Below are 23,285 nucleotides of genomic sequence, written 5' to 3'. Positions count from 1 at the left end.
CGACTAACAAGGATCTAGTGGATTGCATGAACGCATTAGGCGTTAGAATAGGAGCCATGGAACGTAAGCTCGGTGTCCTCGATAATCTGGAGGTAAAAGTTATGGACTTTGACAAAGAGCTCAAGAAAATTTGGTTGGCGTTGGACGACCGCGTAAAACGCACCGATGCGCGAGTTATATCGCTAGAGGAGAGAGTGGATTACGCAGACGTTGGGGCGGCGCAGATGGCCGAGAAGGTGGCTATGCTGGAGAAACAGCGGGAGGAGCTGCGGGACGACGTTGCGTACCTGAAGTCGCAATCTATGCGGAACAACCTAGTGTTCACAAATATCCAAGAGGACAACTCCACCGGCAACGAGACGGCGGAAATTACGGAAACAAAATTACGTAATCATTTACAAGGGAAACTCAAAATTGCAAAGTACATTGCAGACACGATCCGCTTTGAGCGCGTTCATCGCTCACCGGGACAGCCAGTTTCCGGTAAGATTCGCAACATCGTTGCCAAATTTACATATTTCAAGGACCGGGAGATGGTACGGAGAGAATGGAAACACCTGTCAGGAACCGGATGCCAGATGTTTGAGCAGTTCCCACCGGAAGTGGTTGAAAAGCGCCGAAAGTTAGTGCCTAAAATGAAGGACGCCAAAAAAAGGGAAAACGATCTTGGATCGTGTACGATACCCTGTACGTGGACGGTAAACCAGTGAAACTGTAGGAGCACGAAGGGGATGAACTTTCTATCCTTTCGTGGAAAATTCACGGCCTTACCAGAGACAAAAAGGGAAGTCCTGACATTGTAAATATTTTAAAACAGTCTGATATTTGTTTTCTTTACGAATCATGGTGTGATTCTAATAGTAATATAAATCTAAACGGATACATTTCACATAATTTTTACCGTAAATTTCAGCATAGAAAAGCCCGTAGAAACAGTGGAGGAATTGTTTTATATTATAAAAAGCAATTAAAAGATGGAATACAAATAATTAAAAATCATTTTGATACAATCATTTGGCTTAAACTTGACCATTTATTTTTTAATACCCAGAACGATATTTATGTATGTGGAGCCTATATCTGGGGAGAAGATTCACCTATGTACAACAGTTTTAATGTCGATTTATTTGATATTTTAAAAAATGATTTTTTTCTGTATGATAGCTTAGGAAGTGTTTTTATTTGCGGCGATTTTAACAGTAGAGTCGGTCAGAAAAGTGATTTTATTATATTTGATAAGGTAAATGATTGTTGTGATTGTCCTGATTATGTTTTCGATAGCACACCTGCACGGGCCTCCAATGACAGGTCACATAATAACCACGGGATAAAATTGTTAGATCTTTGTAAAGGTACATGCTACCGAATTATTAACGGTCGTATAGGTAATACTGATCAATATACATTTTTGTCCAATAATGGTTGCTCAGTTATTGATTACTTGTTAACAAAAGAATGTAATTTTTCCCAGATAAAGTCATTTACAGTATGTCCATTCAATGAATGGAGTGATCACGCCCCACTGTATTTTTCACTGAACTGTAATAACATTCCCCGAGGTGGTTTATACTATTCAGAGACTAGGTATAAATGGGATTCTACGTTTAGAGAGGAGTTTCGCTCACGACTTATTTCTCAATTGCCTTTGTTTAATACCATTGTTAATACCACAGATTATTTAAGCAGGGATTCCGTGAACAATATGTTACTTTTATTTACAAGTCAAGTCAAGTCAACAGTTTATTAAAGAAACAGAGGCCTCCGGCCCAAAATAAATATCATGCAATGTACAGGAAGTTGTATGTTAGTGGTATTATTCAGATGTAAATGTTAGCACATGTATCAAGTCCCTTTTCCAGAATTCATAGGAACGAAAACATACACTGCAGATTTTCTACATACATATCATGTAATATATAGAAATTACAAAGTTACGTCATAGTAATATTATACAGACATAAGTCTCTAATCTTTTCCAGAACTCGTAAGACAGGAAAAATACACCACAGATTTTCTACATACACACCATGTAACATAAAAAAATTGCAAAGCTGTGCCACAGCAATATTGTTCAGATGCAAAAGTTAATACATGTATGTATATCTAGTATTTTCTAGAATTTACAAGATAGAGAACATAGATTGCATATTTTCCGCAAACATACCATGTAATATACAGAAATTATAACGTTGTGTCATTGCAATATTGTACAAATGTACGTGTTAATACATGTATCTAGTCTTTTCTAGAATTCATAAGATAGAAAATATACACTGCTAATTTTCTAATAGTTTCAAAATCATTCGTTGACAATAAGTCATAGAAGTTATTCAAGTCAGTACCAGAGTTATACCAGTTGAACAGAAACTGATTTCTAATACTTGTATATTTAGTACAATGGAAAAATGCATGATATTCACAATCCACAAATGTCATATTAATATTGATTTGTGAACAAACATTACACACGCGATTATGGAAAGCAATATTCAGATGTCTGCCAGTTTCAACTTGTTACAAACACTATTCGTGATATAGCTGACCCTTTGTTTTCGAAAGAGTGTATTTTTAAAGATCAGGTTGCTTTTGAAAATTATACAAGTAGTAATAAGGAGTGGTTTGACAGTGATTGTATAGATGCCCGTAATTTATATCTAGATGCACTTCGATGCTTCACACTGATAAAACTTTTAACAACAGAATAGTTTTATGTGAGAGAAAAAAAAAATATTGTCAGAAAGAAAGAATGTTGCGATTATAAACGAAGAATGGATAAAATTACAGAATTAAAGAAAAGTAAACCAAGGGAATTTTGGAAACATTTTAAGTCAAAAACCAATAGATCTAATGATATACCGTTAATTGAATTCACAGATTATTTTTCGAGGATTAGCTCGGATAATGTTAGTGCATCGAATTTAGAAGCGGAAAGTTTTAATTTTTGTAATGATTTTAATCTTCCTTATAATGTATATCCTGAACTAGATGAACCGATAACGGTGCATGAAATAACAACTGCTGTAAAATCACTTAAGCGATTTAAAGCTTATGGGAGTGACAACCTTTTAAATGAATATTTTATAGAATCTATTGACATTCTGTCATCTTATTTATGTGATTTATTTAACAATATTCTAAATTCCGGTTATTTCCCGGACCAGTGGACGGAAGGTATTATTATCCCCCTTCATAAAAAAGGTTCAAATCCGATGTTAATAATTATAGAGGAATAACGTTAGTGAGCTGTTTGTCAAAATTATTCACTACTGTTATAAATAAACGCGTTGAAAATATCTGTACAAAACATAACATCATTTCGGACGCCCAATTCGGATTTCGAAAAGGACGATCTACTACTGACGCAATATTTATTTTATTTTCTTTGATAAATCATTATTTATTTGAAAACAAACGTTTGTATGTTATTTTTGTCGATATGATGAAATGCTTTGATACTATTTATAGAAATGCTTTATGGTTGATAATGTTTAAATGTGGTATTCAAGGCAAAATATTAAGAATTGTGAGAGATATGTACCAAAAAGTTAAGTCATGTGTAAAATCACTATCTTCATTTTCGGATTACTTTAGCTATGCTGTTGGCTTACGTAAAGGAAAAGTTATGTCGCCTTTGTTATTTTCTATCTTTGTAGAAGATCTTGAGTTTTTTTTGCAAAATAATATTGATTCAGGTTTGCAACTAGATGACATTGTTTTAATTTTATTACTTTTTGCAGACGACATGGCCATTGTGGGTAAATCACCAGAAGAAATCCAGAACCATTTAGATAATTTATATACTTATTGTAATACATGGGGACTGAAAGTTAATATTGATAAGACAAAGATAATGGTTTTTCGAAAAAGAGGCGAATTATTGCCAAATGAAAAGTGGACATACAATGGCCATGCGATAGAAACTGTAAATGATTTTAGTTATTTAGGTGTTGTATTTAATTTTACAGGTAGTTTTAATTTAAATCAAGAACATTTAATTGGTAAAGCTCTTAAAACATTGAATACATTGTTTTGCAAATGTCAAGAATTTGATTTAAAACCAAAAATTCTTTGTCAGTTATTTGATGCATTCGTCGGGTCTATTTTAGGTTATTCATCAGAAGTTTGGGGGTTTACGAAATCTAAGGAATTGGAAAGGATACATCTGAAGTTCTGTAAAAGGCTTTTAAGAGTTTAAACTAATACATGTAATGCATGTGTTTATGGTGAGTTAGGAAGATATCCTCTTTTTATACATAGATACATGCGAATCGTACAATATTGGTATAAAATAGCAGCCTCGGATAACATAATTATTAAAACTGTATACAATATTGGAGTTTCAGATTACGCCAAAGGCTGCCGAAATTGGATTTATAACATCAAGAAATTATTGGATGATTACGGATTAAGTTATGTCTTCAATAGTGTCCATGATATTGATTAAAAATTTTTTTAAACCATTATAAAGTCCAGAATTATAGATTCATATAAACAAAATTGGCACCGTACACTAGAAGATAGTTCAATGTTAGACATTTTAGAACATTTAAGTCAAATTTCGAATATGATCTTTATCTAGACTTTTAAGGTTTTATTTATGCCGATTAAGATTATCTGTACACCCCCTTCGTATACAGACTGGTAGATATAATGGAAACACTATTGCTAGACAAGAAAGATATTGTCTTTGTTGTAATACCACGGATATTGAGGACGAATTTCATTTTGTATGTATTTGTTCAACATTTGTTGATTTAAGAAAGAAATACATAAAAAAAATATTTCTATAATAATCCATCTGTTATTAAGTATGTACAATTACTACAATCAACCAATAGGTCTGATTTAATAAAACTGTGTTTGTTTGTTAAGGAATCATTGAGTATTAGATTGAATTTGTTAAATCGTATAACATAATTTTCTTATTGTTCATCCTCTGTACTTCTGTATATATTTGTTTTGTAAATATTCACTTTTGTTGACACTTGTTTTCTGCGCATATACATGTTGACATATATCAATTCTAACCACATGTGATGTTGACGATGTACATTGTGCAAGTCAAATAAAATGTCTGTCTGTCTGTCTGTCTGTATAAATGAAATATATATAGTGGAGCTATCCTAATCACCCCGGCGTCGGCGTTAGCGTTAGCGTTAGCGTCTGCGTGCAAATGTTAAAGTTTTCGTACTACCCCAAATATTTTCTTTGTCTCTTGACATATTGCTTTCATATTTTGCATACTTGTTTACCAACATGACCCCAACCTATAAACAAGAGCAGACAACTCTATCAGGCATTTTGTCATAATAATGGCCCCTTTTCCACTTAGAATATGCAGCAAATGTTAAAGTTTTCGTACTACCCCATTTATTTTCATTGTCCCTTGACATATTGCTTTTATATTTTGCATACTTGTTTACCAACATCACCCCAACCTATATACAAGAGCAGATAACTCTATCAAGCATTATGTCATAATTATTGCCCCTTTTATGCTTAGAATATGCATATTATTGATAAATCTATGTTAAAGTTTGCGTACTACCCTAAATATTTCCTATATCCTTTGACATATTGCTTTTATATGTTGCATACTTGTTGACCAACATGACCCCAACCTATAAACAAGAGCAGATCACTGTATCAAGCATTTTGACATAATTATGGCCCCTTTTACACTTAGATAATTAAACATTTTGGTTAAATTGCCATAACTTCTTTATTTATGATCACATTTTATTATTACTTTGACAAAACAACACTTGCGTGAATACCACAATGGATTCCACCCAAACAATACCCCACGCCCCTAGCAGAATCCTTTCCCCCCCCCAATTTTTTTTTTAAACATCATCTAATAAATTACCCCACCCCACATTATACCCCCCTCTCACCCCACCCCTCCCCCACCCAAAAAACACATTTTTTTTAAACATCATCTAATAAATTACCACACCCACACTATACCCCCCTCTCACTCCCCCCACCCCCCCTACCCCCCACCCCCCCCAAATTTTTTTGTAAACATCATCTAATAAATTACCACACCCCACATTATACCCCCCTCTCACCCCCCCTACCCCAAACCCCTATTTTTTTAATTTTTTTTTAAATCGTCTAATAAATTATTGAATATGAACAATTTCCCCATGATGGCTTACGTTATACTGTCAAGTCCTCTGACAGCTCTTGTTAATTTTCTAATCAAAAGGCAGGTAGCCTGATGAAAACACATTGGCATTGTGATGCCGCGCACATAGCGCTCGGTGGCGGCCTCAGAAAGGCGGCCGGCTCGCGCTACACATAGACTGACGTTGTCCTAATATCCACACAATCATTTAGAAGGTATGATGTGGAATTGGACGGATCCATTCGTCTTTAACATTTAACCATTGCAGTAACTTTTAAGCGAAAATCAAGGAAAATGACGCATGTTTCACGTTCCATGGATTTGTTTCAACGTGTCTTCTCTTTTAGTTCTGTTAATGTATACAAAGTGGGTTTCATGTAAAACAACTAGCAATGCATGTAATCCGTCTAAAAGTAGAAAACGAAAGAACAACACAAGGGATACCGGCTCTTTGACATACTTCCTAACCGCCAGATCCGTGTTCACTGAAACTTCTCACAATGAGATCTTAGTAACGTATTTGTTTGAAATTGATGCCTCTAATACTATTTTTAAATATATCAAACAAATACAAAGTCCTATCAATCTAAAATCAGAAGACGCCATTACAACTTTGATGTGTGGGAGTATCATAAACGTCAAATAGAAAAAAATGAGCCGCGTTCTGAGAAAACTGGGCTTATTGCATGTACGTAAAGTGCCGTCCCTGATTAGCCTGTGTAGGTGCGTAAACTGTCTTCCCTGATTAGCCTGTGCGGACTGCACAGGCTAATCAGGGACGACACTTTACGCACATGCATTATGCTCAGTTTTCTCAGAACACGACTCAAATATACCTTTGAGCAAATGTAAACACAAACATTCTGTTTCATTCATATGATGCAAATGAGTGTCGTGTTATATTAATAATTTATCACAGCATACTAGTAATAATATAAAAGGTGCAGATTGAATATTGTTCAGAAAATGTCCAAACATATTGTTAAAATTTTATCTGTTTCGTCTCAGACACTTCGTTATCGCAATTATTCGAAATTAATCATATTCGTTTGAGAGCCAGAATATTCCATCTTTATATCCACTTTCAATGTTAATTACATCTTCTGGCTTTCATTAGACGATTTGAAGAGATAAGATGTTCGTCTAATGTTTTTAAGTTTGACAATTTACTCGACGTGGCACATTCGCCACCTGATTGATAACAGTGTAAGAGTAAGTTATGTTTCATTTTTTAAGTTGCACAAGTTTGAATGTGCATGTTGTTGTCACATGCTTAATAAAGGTAACATGTGAATTAGATTTTTTATACTAGGTAAAAACGTATTATTAAACCATAAACGTTGAATTTTACACTTTCTTCGTTTTTCGACCGAATAAATGTTTCATACGTTGATTTATCTTTTAGACAAACATGTTCCTCCGGCTAGGAATTAGCCTTCTATAAGCCTGCCTCAGCAACGGTAAGTAACAGTTTTGATACACAAGGATATAAGTAATAAACGACCAAATTACTTGTTGGCAATTCAAAACTTATTCCGCATCGAATATTCACTCAAAATTGAAGACTCATAGAAAGCAACATAAACAACCGACTTGACTGGTCGATGGTATGTAAACAAAGATCACATATTTTGCAAAAACACGAGTTTGTTTTAAATATATTTTTGTTTTTTTGCATTTTGAAGTCAATTGTTTGACATGTCTTCATTGCGCAGACATCCAGATACTGCAAAAACATCATGGAATGTGCTCAGGGCGAGGTAAATGACTCATACTTCTTTAGAGACAGAAGGGATTTGTTAGGATGCACATGTGATAACATTTATATTTATGAGTTGCACTTTTTCGAAACAAATGCATATAAATAGTTTTACCTATTGACTAAACAGACTCTTCATTTCATGTTCCCATTTGCTAGTTGTCTCGAATAGAAAGACGCATTTAAAAATACAAATGTCACTGCATTTTTAATCTTATATTCATTCAAGTGGTCTTATTTTATTATTTATGAAACGATATTGCAACCTTACATATTAAGTTTTTTTGCAGATGACATGGTTTATTATGCTTGACTAAATAAACACTATCAACATTAGCAGCGTTTAATGGGCTGCACCGTATCGATCTGTATGATGGTGGATTTGACAAATTTCCAATGAGGCATAGTTTATGCAGTTTAAGTGTTGTATGAAATTTCCAATGAGGCATAGTTTATGCAGTTTAAGTGTTGTATGATTTTTTTTTCTTCGTCTGCATTCTAGATCTGCCATGTCTATCAGAAAACGAATGAATATGGGGATGTTCTATATGACCTTGGATGTACACAAGCCTCGGTAGGTCGTAATATACTGACGTGATCTACTGACTCGTTTACATTATATTGTGAAATTAATACAGGGTACTCAATTGAATGCCATTCTTTAAATACAGATCAAGATATATCAACCCGAGCGCAGCATAGATACATTTAATTATGTATCGTGTATCGTGTATCTAATTAATTTATAAAGTGAGAATGGAAATGTATTTTTACAAATCCAACATTCATATCGTTCCTACGAATGATTTCTTAACCAAATGAAAACCGCTTTTGCGTTTTTATTGCTGCACTCCATTATTCTTATCCGATGATTATTGATCTATACATCGAATACTAATCAAATCGAATGCTATTTGTTTAATCGCAATGAATTACGTTATAAATTAAACGCGTTTATGTAATTATCTTATGTTTACTCTGCGATGGACTTGTTATATTATCAAACAAATATTTAAGACACTTTCGTTTTATAAATCCAAATATAAACATCAAATTTTGACATTCTCCTCGACAGATGTGTCTTAATTGAACCTATGGCAATCATGCCACTTGTGACGACTGCTGTTATAGTGACCTGTGCAACGCTGCCGGATGCGGAAAACCGGGTAAGATTTGCTTAGCTAGACGTATATGTCAAATAATGATTGGTAAAATAAACTAGCAAAACTAGCATATTTCTGAAGCGTCTAGAGCAATTGAAAATGTGGCATTTTATCATTTGAAAAGCGCCTTAAACTATGAAACCTTGGCATATGTCCTGTAAACGAGTTTTCAAATACACAGTGTTTTTTTTATATCTTTTGTTCGAACTTATACACGCAAATTTTTATCGAAATAAGATCCGACATATCAAATGTGACAATAAATCAAACAATTATAACCTTGCACATTTTGAAGATAGCGTTCTGCCCACGTGTACTTGTATCCCGAAACAGTATCGACTGCGTTCGGACATTGACGTATTTATTTAATCTGATCATAACGCTGTCGTCACGTGTGTGTGTGTGTGTGTGTGTGTGTGTGTGTGTGTGTGTGTGTGTGTGTGTGTGTGTGTGGTGTGTGTGTGTGTGTGTGTGTGTGTGGTGTGTGTGTGGTGTGTGTGTGTGGTGTGTGTGTGTGTGTGTGTGTGTGTGTGTGTGTGTGTGTGTGTGTGTGTGTGTGTGTGTGTGTGTGTGTGTGTGTGTGTGTGTGTGTGTGTGTGTGTGTGTGTGTGTGTGGGTGTGTGTGTGTGTGTGTGTGTGTGTGTGTGTGTGTGTGTGTGTGTGTGTGTGTGTGTGTGTGTGTGTGTGTGTGTATGTGTGTGTGTGTGTGTGTGTGTGTGTGTGTGTGTGTGTGTGTGTGTGTGTGTGTGTGTGTGTGTGTGTGTGTGTGTGTGTGTGTGTGTGTGTGTGTGTGTGTGTGTTTGCGTGCGTGCGTGCGTGCGTGCGTGCGTGCGTGCGTGCGTGCGTGCGTGTATGTGTGTGTGTGTGTGTGTGTGTGTGTGTGTGTGTAACATTTTTGCACAGGTTACCCGCCCAATCGCGGACCGATATGTTACAGTTGTTCGTCGCAGACTACTCCAGGATCCTGCCATAGTATCGACTTTTGTGGAAGCCACGAACTATGATGTCATATATGTTTAACCTTAGCTGCATTGTTGATGTATGTTTTGCATCGCTTGTAATATGCAGAATTGGCAAAAACAAATAGAAAATCACAGTTTTGTAGCTTTGTTGTTAAAGAACATGGGTTTCTAACGTTATATGGCAATATTTAGCTTTCAATTTGTAACAACAAGAATAATAACAAGAGACACATCCATAAAACATCGATAAGGTAAAATTACCCTCTTGTAGGAATTATAAAAGTAAGAGCTAATCTAGTCTTTTTGACGCAATTTGTAATGTTTTCAAGGTGTGCTTGTTCTATGAAGAACGTGAATTTGGTGACAGTGTCTACACATACAAATGCGCTGTGTTATCGGTATGTTATACATTTTTCTGATACATTACACTTTTCTATAAAGTATATCTACTATATAGTAAAGTTTGTTCCTTTGCGAGAAATAAATATAAACAGAGTCGAATAATCTTGAAAAGTAAATCAACAATTATAATTTAGTTTGTTATGCAATCGTTACACGATATTTGATGCGGGGAAATTTTATACGACACTCAATTGAGGCTTTTATTAAATAAAAACTTATTTCAGATACTTCTGCGCAAAACATCTAATAATCATAAACTGTCGCAAATTATATTTAAACTAAAACAGACGGTATCTGATCTTTATGTAAATGTAAAGCTTTTCAGAAATACCGTTATTATTTCCGGCTAATTGATTATAATTCAATATTTTCATTTATTCTTTAGTTAAAATCAGAAAAGTAACTATTACTTATAAAGAACAAAATGTTTTGTGTTAAAATCGACTTAAAATCAATGTGATTGCAAGCATGTTATTTTAAGTGCGTTTATGACATTCGACTAAAGGATTTAAAAATTTAAGCATATATACATCAACATTTTATTTCCCAATAATTTAGAGCTCATCACGTATATCCAACAACAATTCACAAAATAATACATGCCCTTTTTCAGCAATGTGAACGCTACAAGCTGGACAATTTGGCAATAGTTGGCAGGTCCTTATCAGCGGAACAGAGATCTGTAACGGAAATTATCTGCGATCGTTGCTGCAATGGAGATCTGTGCAACAAACATTGCAGTATTTATTTCATCTTACAAATACGAACATGCCATGCAATATTTTCTTATCAAAGTACATCCAACTTCTATATTATGTTCCCACACAGTGAATCAAAACAAAATGCAATGCTTGTGAACAAGGTACTAATATGTTGTTAATACTACGTGTTTTTTCCATCTGTTAAAGCATGTTGCTGAACATGTTATTTTTATAATTTTACACTCGAGTAGTTTTCCTCCGTGGTAAATATTACTGATTCCTTATTATATTTGAAACAAATTGTACAATACCTCAGCACGTATACGCATTCCAAATTATGCAAGAAATAGAGTGACCGAGTAGGTTAAAAGAGAAAAACATTGGATATACAACCAATGGTCATAGTTTGTATTGCGAATCAGAATTATTTAGATTTCTTAATTTTTTAAATGTTCTTTCATCACTTGATATTAAACAGAAACGAACGTTGCGAAAATGATTGTGAGCAATAAGATAGTACTAAATGAACTGCAATAAGACGGTTAACGTAGACGTAATCGAAATGCGTGTGCGATGGTTTCGATAAGTTATTTATTTCAACTGAATAAATTGCTTTAGTTACAACAGTAAACTGTGTTAATTATATAATGAAATTAATCACCATGTTATGTTTATTGATATATAAACAGAGTATTATTCGAAATATTTGTTTTATCCTAAGAAAGTAATTAAAAGAATGGAATTCGAACCTTTAAGACAAGATTATCAGAACTGAGCGAATGTGGAATTTTAAATTTACCTTAAGCTTCCAAAGATGCTAACGTAATAAATACTAGTATTTATAATTCCATATGAATTAATTATCATCATCATCATTCCCTTGATCGGTCTGGCTGTTGAGGGAAATAAGGGAGGACGGCAGAAAAATCATCCGCAAGTCAGGTCTGTGGTGAGCTGCTGGTTGTATCTCATCCATCGAGAGGGACTCGGAGCCGAACAGTAGGATGAAGACTATGATGGAATTGTAGAGCCTGTACTTTGGTGGGGAAGCTGATAGAGCTTCTTGTCCATAATCTACGTAGTCTGGCCATCGCTGCGGTTCTAGTTCGGACCTCAGCGGTGCTGGTTCCCATCTTGGAAAGGGTTGTTCGCAAGTACTTGAAGCTGGTCGCTATTTCAAATTACTGGTCGTTAATCGTGATGCCTGCGATGGCATTGTTTGTGCTTATCAACATTATCTTCGACTTCTCCGTGCTGATTGCCATCTCTTATGCTCATGCTTTTGCATACAGTCAGTTGTTAAGTCCTTGGAGCTCAGTGCTGGTGCCGCCCATGAGGTAAATCGCGAAACTCAATTTCCAGATCGGTCTGCAACCAATTAAGATTGAGGTGTGGTGGTCTAGGAGGGTCTCTTTGTTTATCGTCTCAATTAAAAAGTTAAACTGGAAGGGGGGGGTGCAGACACCCCTGACGGACGCCCTTAGAGAAGTTACCCATCTGGCCCTTGAGACGTATTGCGCTGCTAGAGTTTCCGTAGAGTTGATGACTAGCACCAGCTCTTTGTCAATGTTGAATCCTATCAGAATCTGTCATAGGCGTCCTATGCCACACGCGGTCGAATCTCTCTTGAAGTGGTTGAAGATGTAGGAGATCTCACGTTGGTGTTGCATATGTTTCTCAATGATGACTCTACAGTTGAGGCTTTGTTCAAGTGCGATCCGCCAAGCTCTGAACTCAGTCCGTTCTTCCACCAGCAGTTTCTCTGGCTTAATTTTGAGTCAGGTGAGGATGATGCATAGCATAACTTTGCTGGGATGGCTTATGTGACTTATGGTGCGGTAATTCTCGCACGGCTTGTGGTTGTCTGTTTTAGGTAGCAGGATCACGAGAGATTGAATCCACTCCTTAGGCCACTTCCTCTCCAGGACCTTCCAGATCTTCTGTCATAGTATCGTCATTGCTGAACTCGTTGAGTCTGATCCGTGCTCAATAAGCTTAATTGGACAGGGATCTTGCGGGAAGTTATAGTATTAGGTCCTGCTGTTAACGACTTTGGCGCACTCATTTGGGCTAGTTATAAAATGAGTACTTGGTGTCTTTGAGGGTGATCTAAAGAACGTTCCCACGGCGGTGATTGAACCTGTGACCTCCCGGTCGCTAGTCGGACACCATATCCATTACGCAAAGGGGATTCTTTCATTTTCTTCTACACCTCCCTGTTCGATTTCTGGAATTCTGGCCTAGAGTCCAGGCTTGTGTACTTCTCACGCCTCAGCTCTTTTCTTTTCGCACAGGTCCATGATCTCGGTCGTCACACATGGTGTGTTCTTCCTTCGCTCTCTCCCAAGAAATTATTTGGCCGATGACATTAGGACTTTATTGATGTTGTTGGTGCTGTCAATACTTTTGTCTATTCAGGGCTGGACACTTTCCAACTATCTGTGCTTGGCATTCCTTTGTTATATTGGGATCTATTTCCAAGTCAAATCTAATGCGAATATTCTTGTAAATGCGCTTGTTGTTTAAGTTCAGCTACGAACTTAATCTTGGTCACTGCCAAGTTCTGTGGCAAAAAAAACTTTTTTTTATTCGCCTGCTTGACGCTGGAACCGTTGAGGTGCAGGTTTTGAGTTGATCTGGTTGTGTGAAGCCTTATTGGAGCATGTAAGGCGGCTGTCATAGACGTATTATGTGGGTATAGCGTGTTGGTAAGTTGGTGTCTTTAATTGAACTCAAAAAGTCTACGCCCTCCTGACATAGGTCTCTCCCATGCCATATCTACCTTCTGTCTCTTACCAGTCTTCGTAGGCGTCTGATACAACCTTTGCGATCCGGTCTTTTTTGACGATGAGGATGTCTTTCGTTAGGACCTTGACTATGATGCTACCTATTTGGTATATTCATAAATATCAATCCCTACAGAGGATAATACAATAATAGCATCAATATAAGCTAACGCGTCGGTTTATATTTACATCGTCAGTTTGATCAAACCTTGTATCATCCTGAGGTGTGCTTATTGTTGTAGCGTTAATAATATATAATATTCAAACGTTATGCATACAAAGGTTACAAGGACTGCAAGGGGACTGGATCCTTCACTAATGTCTCTGGTGTGTACAGCGTGCGACCAGAGGGGACAAATGAAGACATTGAAGTGTACTGTGACATCACAACAGACGGAGGTGGTTAGACGGTAAATAGATCTTAAAATCATATGCTTATTTATTTTAGCTTGCTTACCCAGGTTTTGTTACTTTTGTTTTCAATGATATGTTGACTACATTGATGTATGATATTTTCTTATATGCAATATAATATTTCGTATTATTGCAAACTTTGAAAGAGATATATTCCTGTTTTACAAGAATCTATGGTACAAAACATAAGACAAATGTCTTGACAGTTGAAAGTTTGCTGTTGCATAACGGGATGAAATGGAAAATAGATAAAGTGTAATCTACACATCCCAGATGATACTTTATTTTTAAAATTACACATGACTTATGGGTCGCGCCGACGATGCAATATTTTGATGCAAAGATTGACTCAAGTATGCCATGTTTAAAGGAGAACCTTCAAAAGTTGTATTTTCTGGTTACTTGTGTTGCATATTTAACTAACAGTTATAAGTTGTTTCAGACACAATTAACTGAATATACCAAGGCTAAAAAGAAAAGGTAATTTGTTTCCGCTAGCATAGCCATTTGCAAAATAAATAAGGGTTGTAGGTCATTAATTTTTACTCGTGAATATGTTTGCACTTTAATACTTCGACAAGAAAATACAATTACATGCAGAATAGTCGCAATATCTTGTTATAGTAATATTTTTCTTAATGTTAAGTTTATTGACAAAATTATCGCAAAAATTATCGCAAATTTCATATTTAATTTAGTGAATATATGTCAAAACACTGTTCGAAATATCAACCCGGAATACTAAAAACCAGTCAAGGGTCGGCAGCAGAAAATGTTCAGACGGATTAGTGGAATAAAGGAACTTCTTTTACCTCATAAAATGATAATAGCAGTCTAGTTGAATAAGTCAAATTCTTTCAGGTGCTAAAGAACACATAAACCTCATTTTACAAGTGATCTGTAAACTTATGTGATGCCTTATGCGACCTAATAGAAAACCGTCTGTTTTTTTTTATAATTGGAACACGATTTGACCCAAAGAATGTTTAGCACTAAATTGTTCATCCTTAACAATGCACCGCGAATCATCTATTTATAAATCATGTTTAAGCGTTCTCGTTCTTCTATAAAAGGAATTTACTTGTTGGTTTTGCGCACAAAACTATATCTAGTACTTATTTATAATCGTAAATGATTGAACTGTTAGACGTGTATTTAATTATTCTTACCAAATTATTCGATGATGCTATGTAACATGTTTAAAACAAACAATAAATCCGTAAATCGCGCCTCTAACGCAACACACACTTTTTTAACAGTTTGATATATCAGCTTGACATTCGACATGTTGCGATAAGAGATCATTTTCTATATAGTTGCAATTATACTTTAATTTATGACGCGCTAACACTTCTTGACCACTTGCGGTTGTGATCTCCTACGATTTCAGTTTTTTTCAAAACCTTAAGAAGCCACATATAACAATTAGTTCGTACCGCACGGGCAACACACATTTCCCAAGTATTGAACACATTCATAACGAACGTTTGAGGTGCCATATGATTCGCCCCATCCAAATACGTTTAAACATTTAAGACGCGTTGCTTATTCGTTTAAATACACGACATTCAAGCATATGTGGCTAACTAAAACTTGAACGGGTCCGAAATGGGGTAAGGATAAATTGTCCTCTGATATGTATCCTTACCGTTCAAGTTTTAGTATAGTTTAGTATAGTATAGTTTTATATATATATATATATATATATATATATATATATATATATATATATATATTTATTTATTTATTTATATATCAGATATAACATGGTCTTGTACAGATACATGTGTCAAAAAGTAGCAAGAGCCAAGTGAAAATGTGATTAACTGTCTAATGATTTACACTTTAAGTTTATATTTGTGTCGTTATTGTTTGTTTCGTGATATTTCAGGTCATCGTCGATCACACTGATTGTTAATACTCCAAATGTGGCCGTAATACGCTGATTAAATAAATCAGTGAAATGCAAAATGCAGTTGTTGCGTTAATAGAGCGATTTATTTTATATTTACTAAAATATTAATGCATGCAGCATATAATAGAATGCCACGAACGTAAACTTTCGTTTCGTAATTTGAGAATGGCAGGCTATTCTTATCAAGTCCAAAAGCTTTATTGTTTTGAACATGTTAGGTCAAACTCAATGTATCAGTCTTGATTCAATTACAATAATAACAAAGCAAGATCATGTTTTAATGATAAATCCTATATATAACTTCTGCTGGTCTTCTTCTACTACTACTACTACTACTACTACTACTACTACTACTATACTACTACTACTACTACTACTACTACTACTACTACTACGTCTACTACTACTACTACTACTACTACTACTACTACTACTACTACTACGACGACTACGACTATTACTACTATTACTACTACAACAACAACAACTACTACTTCTACATCTACTACTACTACTACGACTACTTCAACTACCAGTACTACTACTACTACTTCTTCTTCTACTACTACTACTACTACTACTACTACTACTACTACTACTACTACTACTACTACTACTACTACTACTACTACTACTACTACTACTACTACTACTACTACTACTACTACTGCTACTACTACTACTACTACTATAAATACTACTACTACTACTTCTTCTACTACTACTACTACTACTACTACTACTACTACTACTACTACTACTACTACTACTACTACTTCTACTACTACTACTACTACTACTACTACTACTACTACTACTACTACTACTACTACTACTACTACTACTACTACTACTACTACTACTACTACTACTACTACTACTACTACTACTACTACTATTACTACTTCTACTATTACTACTATAACCACCACCACTACTACTACTACTACTAGTTGTAGCAGTAGTAGTAGTACTAATACTACTACTACTACTACTACGCGTATTTTTATATCACGAATCGTCGAAACGCATGAAATAAAACTTATTTATGTTGATTTCAATCAATTTTTTTTATAGACATCGTATTCCTGGCCAAATAGAACATATAGTTTCATCAATGGCTCCGTCGATCTTGAACATATAATGAGCATGACCACTCATTAAACGATAACACGGTTTTATACATAATCTCTATATCATTATAATGTAACAACCATAATAGAAGTAATTATTTTGACGTTGATGTTTATGCTGATTCTTCTCCTGCTGCTACTGCTTTTGATGCTGATGATAATGACGGCGATGCTGATGATTCTTTGATTTCAGGTGTTTCAAAGTCGTTTCAACGGTTCGGTGGATTTCTACCAAACTTTTTCATCGTATGAAAACGGCTTCGGAAACGCTCATGGGGAATTCTGGCTTGGTTTGTAACTGTTGTATTTGTTATTGATACGTTTTGTTAAATCTAATTTTAAAGGCTGATTAAAGTCTTTTTTATAAACCATTAATTCAATATGGGACGTTTTCGGTGTGGGGATAGTATATTATCTTTTTAACTAAACATACCAAAACCCAAAATCAAAGATTATAATAGCAACAAAGTAAAAAATGATATTTTGATACTGACATTAATCTGAGTAGGATTATATAACTATAATATAATGCAAGAAAAAAACTTGGACATGTAGACTTTGCGAAAAGATTGCTGAATACATAAAAAAATACACATGCCTACATGTAAGTATTTCAACTGTTAAATATATTCAACACAGCAAACACCTAAATTCTGCCCGTACACATGCGTTTATCATGAGATGCAATTGCAAATACGTTTTCACCAGGAATGATGAAACATATTGCATTTCTTATAAATAACCTTCCTTTGTCTTTCCAAAATCTTAGATTATTTTATAATCTGCATAAATGAGAAACATTTCTAATTATTTTCACAACAACAGCCATAATGAGTCACATGATTATACTTGGAAAGATCTTGTATGTGTTCCTTATATACCGCATTATCCACTGATAAGTGTTGCGCCACTGTTTCTTTAGGCAGAAATATCACGTGACACATATGGCTGCCTCAAGTTTAAATTACGTATACCATGTAAACACATATTTACGGGAAGAATTTAAAACTTCTCGACTGACTTAACGATTCATTTATGTCTTTCTTTATGTTTCGTTTGCATGTGTAAAGACTCTTTCCTTGTGTATTCACAATGCGTGACTATTGGTTAATTGACATACATAAAGGACCTTGTGTAATAATTGCTGAAGTATCACTTTTTTAATTTTGTTGAATATCAGCTAAAATAACCCATTTGGAATTGACTATAAATTGAAACAGTTTCGTTCGCATTATGTTTAGCCGTGTATAATTCCCGTAACATAAACACTTACCTATATCATACAACTATATAACTTTTTAATACATATTTTGCATCGACATTTGGAATCAAATATGTAGAACATAACTTGCCAAAAGTAGCTGGAAAACATTACTTTATAAAGTAATAATATTTAAAACTGTGTTTAAAATTAAATTTGTATAACTGTAACTTTTTTACTTTTGATGTAAAAAAGATACTCCCTGGTTGAACTTCGACCAGCAAGATTTTCATTTACTTTTCTGTAGTATGAACCTTTTTGAGCAATCCGTATTATCATAATTTGCAGTAATTGATGGCTAAAATTTCTTTCCGAAATGGTAAGACATTAACACAGTACATATATTAAGCAGAACTTATTGGTTCAACTGAATAAGCACATTAAGTTGTCAGTTGAAACATTATTTACCGTATATCAGGTAAACTCGTCTATGTGCCCAAATACAGCAAGGTAACCGTCCACCGAATGTTGGCAATTTCTTACAACGTGTTATGACCGTCATTAAGTTAATCAACGGATTGACGCAAATAGGAAACAAAATGGTAACCTGCAACCTTCGGAAATTTTTGAGTCATTATACACGATAAAACCTGGGTGTCCGAAAAATAAGAGGCACAAACTAAGCATTTGGGCTAGAGCAAACTCTCAGAGTAATTACGGTTTAATTGCTACACCAACCAAAATATGGATATCTGACACAAACAAAAAGGGTCATAGTGAGTTAATTTTGGTTTTGAATACTGGTGAGATTGATCTACTTATTTGACAACAATAAAGTTGGTTATACCTACACGAGAGTCTTATTATATTTACGCAGCAAACATGTGTGGTGATATTGGTCCTCTGCTACTGTGGCTAGAGTTGCTGGTGCTTATTCAGATTCGTACTAGTCTTTAAGCCTGTGTAGGCGCTTGACTCTCCGCGAACGGACGCGCTACACGAGGCCCAAACAACCATCGTTATATTTGCTAAGTTAGCAATACGTATGTAACGCATTTGAAACACATTCAACACTACATGCATAATTCATCTGCTACTTTTCGTCGATCTTAATTCATTCAGCTTCGACCGTAATCGCTGTATTGAAGGACTTACTTTGCTTTTCTCTCGTTTGGTGTTCCTAAATTATTAGTTTTTGTCGTTCAACTGCTTTTGAATGGTTAGTATATTTAAACTAACAACCGTTTGTATTCGCTTATTATTAAGACATTTTAGAAGCGAATGTCAGCGTTTTATGATTTGTTGTTTTAGCTAACCCGAGTATTCAAGTAAATTTAGGCAGTCTTGCGTCTAGCATCGTCAAAGTGTAGCTCGTTACACTTTATAGTTTTTGCTATAAACAGACAGTAAAACAAAATTCTAACAAATATTGGAATACAATTATGAAGGCGCACATACGAAAGGTTTTAAGAAGAATCTGTTTTGAAATTAAAACTTGAATTAAACACTTCTTATATTTGATATTGTTCAACAGACTAAAAACCAGAAGCCATCAAATGAGCTAATGCTTAGTGTAAGTTAACAAATTCAATAAATATTATTTTAGGTTTAAAGTTCATACATGCAATGACATACAACGTGCGATCAGAACTACGGATTGACTTGATGGCGGCTGATGGATCTACAGCGTTTGAAGTGTTCCCAAATTTCAGACTGTCGACTGCTCCTAATTGCACGCTGCATGTCAACCAAGGACATGGAACAGCTGGTATGTAATGCAATCTTTGCCTTATAAACTTTAAGTATGCTTAGAGGACTTTGATATTCCATCTGTGTTTACATATTTATCAACAACAAGCAAAACAAGGAAAGCGGACAACGACAACGAGCGAGGCATGGTATTGTAATGCGCATGGGGGGGGGGGGGGGTTAGAGGGTTAGGGTAAGGGTTAGGATTAAGGTTAAGGGTCGGGTTTGGGTTAGCCTGAACTCATATCTTTACCCTTACCCGACCCGTAACCCTAACCTAAGTATAACCCATGGTTATCTCCCCTATGCCATGCCTCGCTCGTTGTAATTTTCCTCTTCCCGAAAAACAATAATTCAAATTAAATTGTTATATTTGTACGTGGGAGTAACTATTTAAACATTTTAGTTAGCCGTGCTTTCGTTTAATTTTTTCATAAGGTGACAGAGAAGGATTGTCCAGTGACAACGGATTTCGATTTTCTACGTATGATAACGATACCAGTATCACCTGTGCCAAACGATATCACGGAGGATGGTGGTATAGCTACTGTACAAATGCGAATTTGAATGGAGAATATTTAACTCCTGATACATCCGCTGCAACCGGAATTTTTATAAGGATTTTAGACAAAATGGTTCAATGAAAAAGGCAAAAATGATGTTCAGGAGAGTTTAGCATCTTGATTCTTATGTATCCAGTGTAGACACACATGACTAATGGAAATATAGAACTGTACTATTTATGAATATTTTTTCTGTCCATTGAATACACCTCTTTTTTTTAAAACCATTTTTGGTAACTTAAACCATGAATAAACTGACTAAGTTTTAAAATTGAAAACTTGGAATGTTTTAGTGATAATGTATCAGTAATTTATCTTTTATTCGCATTTTGTTGTGGACGCTGAACAAATTGAAAATGAAAATACCAGGCAAAGATCTCTATAAGAAAATGGTTTAAACTGTTATTCTCACAAAAAATCACAATATTGAAATGCATAAACATGTACTATTCGAAAGCTATGCATGAATTGTGTTCATTAACGACAATAACTTCCAAATATTTAATACATGTATAGACAATCTTGTTTTTCTTTTGAATTCCTTTTAAATCGGGTATTTTAGACATTCGTCATACTTCGTCATACTTACTGACCAATAAAATGTGCATACATTTCAACTATGTCTTTGAGCGAGAAGTCAGTTGTATTGTTGCCGCACATGACTGACATGTCGTCTTGATAAGTTATCATGTGCCCTTCAGCCATTATAATGTCAGAGGCATCATGGATTTTACATGGTTTACATTTTGCGCAATCTTAGTTTGTTGCGTATTAACCTTCTTAACATTTGAAAAAATCTTTTAGTTTCAAAACGCTCAATTATGAATTGAGCTTCTTTTTTATGTTGCATTAAATTACAAGGATAAACACATCGTAGTCGTCTTAAAGGTGAATCCCGGGCTAAAAGTTTAATTCTTGTTTAAACCTAATGTCTTGTTTTGTTGATATATCTTCTTTAATTGCCATAAGCATGAATAGTGCATACGAGCGGTCAAATTTGGCCGTCAAACACATTTGTTAAGGATATTTGTATGTGTATTCGTCATATTTCCGTCGAGTTTTTCAATATTTGGAGAAGATTAATTTCGATAAACTGGCGAATTCATTTAGCATTTAAACCAGGCAATTCATTATGTTTGGCTTAATGAAGTATCATTATTATAATTTGCAGCATAGTGTGTGGATTTTCTTTTGTTTCTAATAAGGCATCACGATAATAGTTTTTCACCTGTATCATGTCGTGATTTAATATGGTTGCCATTAATTACTTAATTAAAAGTGGTTGTATCGTTTTTCTTTAAGACTGTCTAGTGTTCCGTATACGTAGTCTAGAATACGGCGTTTGTATTAGTAGCTAAACAGCTCATTATAATAAAAGTATGCATAGCATAATGTATTAAATACAAATTGTCTCTCTTGAATATAATGTTTAGATTCTTTAGAAATACAACTTTAAGATTTATTTATGTTTAGTGTGCTTCAGTTCTGCTTTCTTTTTCCCGTGATGTATTTTTATCAAAATTATTTGAAACAGAAATCAAATTAAATTTCCTATTTTATATTGAAACGTGTTGAATAGTCAGATATTTATTTTTTAACTTATTATATTTTTTAAATTACAGGCCCACTGTCAACGAATGTATATCTATGTGTGTAATTTATTCCGTGTGTTGTTTTGTTTTTGTTATACAAAACATTGATACAGATGAGTATTTCACTTTTCATATTGGATCTCTTCAGCGTACATATCGTGAGTTGGTTTTGTTTAATATTTCCTTTACAAAGCGCAAATCAGTTGTCAATATGCGTCAATATGTTTCTACTTATTTCATTTCCAAATATTGAAAAGTCATAGGAAATGATATAAACAAATTATTAAATATATGCATTTATATGTTTATGCAAAATGTTGCCTATTTGAACTGTTGGCTTTCTAAATAGTATTTAAAATACCAACACCAATAAATAAACTCAGAAACCGTATTTTAAACTGAATCAATATGTATATTAATGATCTGGTCTTCTGGTGATAAAAAATTTAAATCGTTTTGATTAATTAAACTTGGTCAACTTTAAATATGGTAATCAAGTAAAGTTTTTTTCTGATAGTATGTGAACGGTGTTCGCTAACGATACTTTAATAAAACAAACATTACATATTTCCATGACTAACGAAGCACACATACGGTATCTTTTACGTGGCAAACTGTACATATGATAAATTATTTAAGACACATGTATCAATTTAACTAACAAATTGTACTTAAGTCATTCTAAGTGACATCGAATGGTGTGCTTAACTTTGGGACTAGAATGCGTTAACTTTATTGGTAATATGTCCTTCATTTCATACATGAGAAATGAATAAACATTTATTTTCAACGATAAATAATATAAATCATGA

General features: G+C 34.6%; 1 protein-coding gene across 2 annotated transcripts; it reads left to right on the top strand.

The window, feature by feature from the left end:
* Positions 1 to 7,315: 7,315 nt before the first annotated feature.
* Positions 7,316 to 21,095, top strand: LOC127847099 (uncharacterized). 2 transcript variants are annotated; one of them, XM_052378709.1, is made up of 9 exons: positions 7,316 to 7,345; positions 7,539 to 7,593; positions 8,395 to 8,466; positions 8,968 to 9,058; positions 10,347 to 10,415; positions 11,033 to 11,159; positions 14,189 to 14,316; positions 20,176 to 20,337; positions 20,757 to 21,095. In XM_052378709.1, exons 3-7 carry the CDS (start codon positions 8,402 to 8,404, stop codon positions 14,311 to 14,313), a joined length of 477 nt encoding a protein of 158 aa, XP_052234669.1. In that variant the 5' UTR covers positions 7,316 to 7,345; positions 7,539 to 7,593; positions 8,395 to 8,401; the 3' UTR covers positions 14,314 to 14,316; positions 20,176 to 20,337; positions 20,757 to 21,095. The 2 variants fall into 2 exon arrangements, 1 of the variants encoding a protein (XP_052234669.1); XR_008033816.1 differs by lacking the exons at positions 10,347 to 10,415; positions 11,033 to 11,159; positions 14,189 to 14,316; positions 20,176 to 20,337; positions 20,757 to 21,095 and adding an exon at positions 9,959 to 10,151.
* The last annotated feature ends 2,190 nt before the right edge of the window (positions 21,096 to 23,285 follow it).

The sequence above is a fragment of the Dreissena polymorpha genome, chromosome 10 (genome assembly GCF_020536995.1).
Source record: "Dreissena polymorpha isolate Duluth1 chromosome 10, UMN_Dpol_1.0, whole genome shotgun sequence".
NCBI lineage: Eukaryota > Metazoa > Mollusca > Bivalvia > Myida > Dreissenidae > Dreissena > Dreissena polymorpha.
Note: the sequence above shows the minus strand (reverse complement) of the source record. Positions and strands in the feature narration are given on the sequence as shown.

What these genes read in the sequence shown, in the direction of transcription:
- LOC127847099 (XM_052378709.1), top strand. Translation starts at nt 8,402, where the DNA reads ATGTCTATCAGAAAACGAATGAATATGGGGATGTTCTATATGACCTTG. An exon ending in TTGGATGTACACAAGCCTCG is followed by an intron (nt 8,467 to 8,967) that starts GTAGGTCGTAAT and finishes TCTCCTCGACAG; the next exon opens with ATGTGTCTTAATTGAACCTA. An exon ending in TGCCGGATGCGGAAAACCGG is followed by an intron (nt 9,059 to 10,346) that starts GTAAGATTTGCT and finishes AATGTTTTCAAG; the next exon opens with GTGTGCTTGTTCTATGAAGA.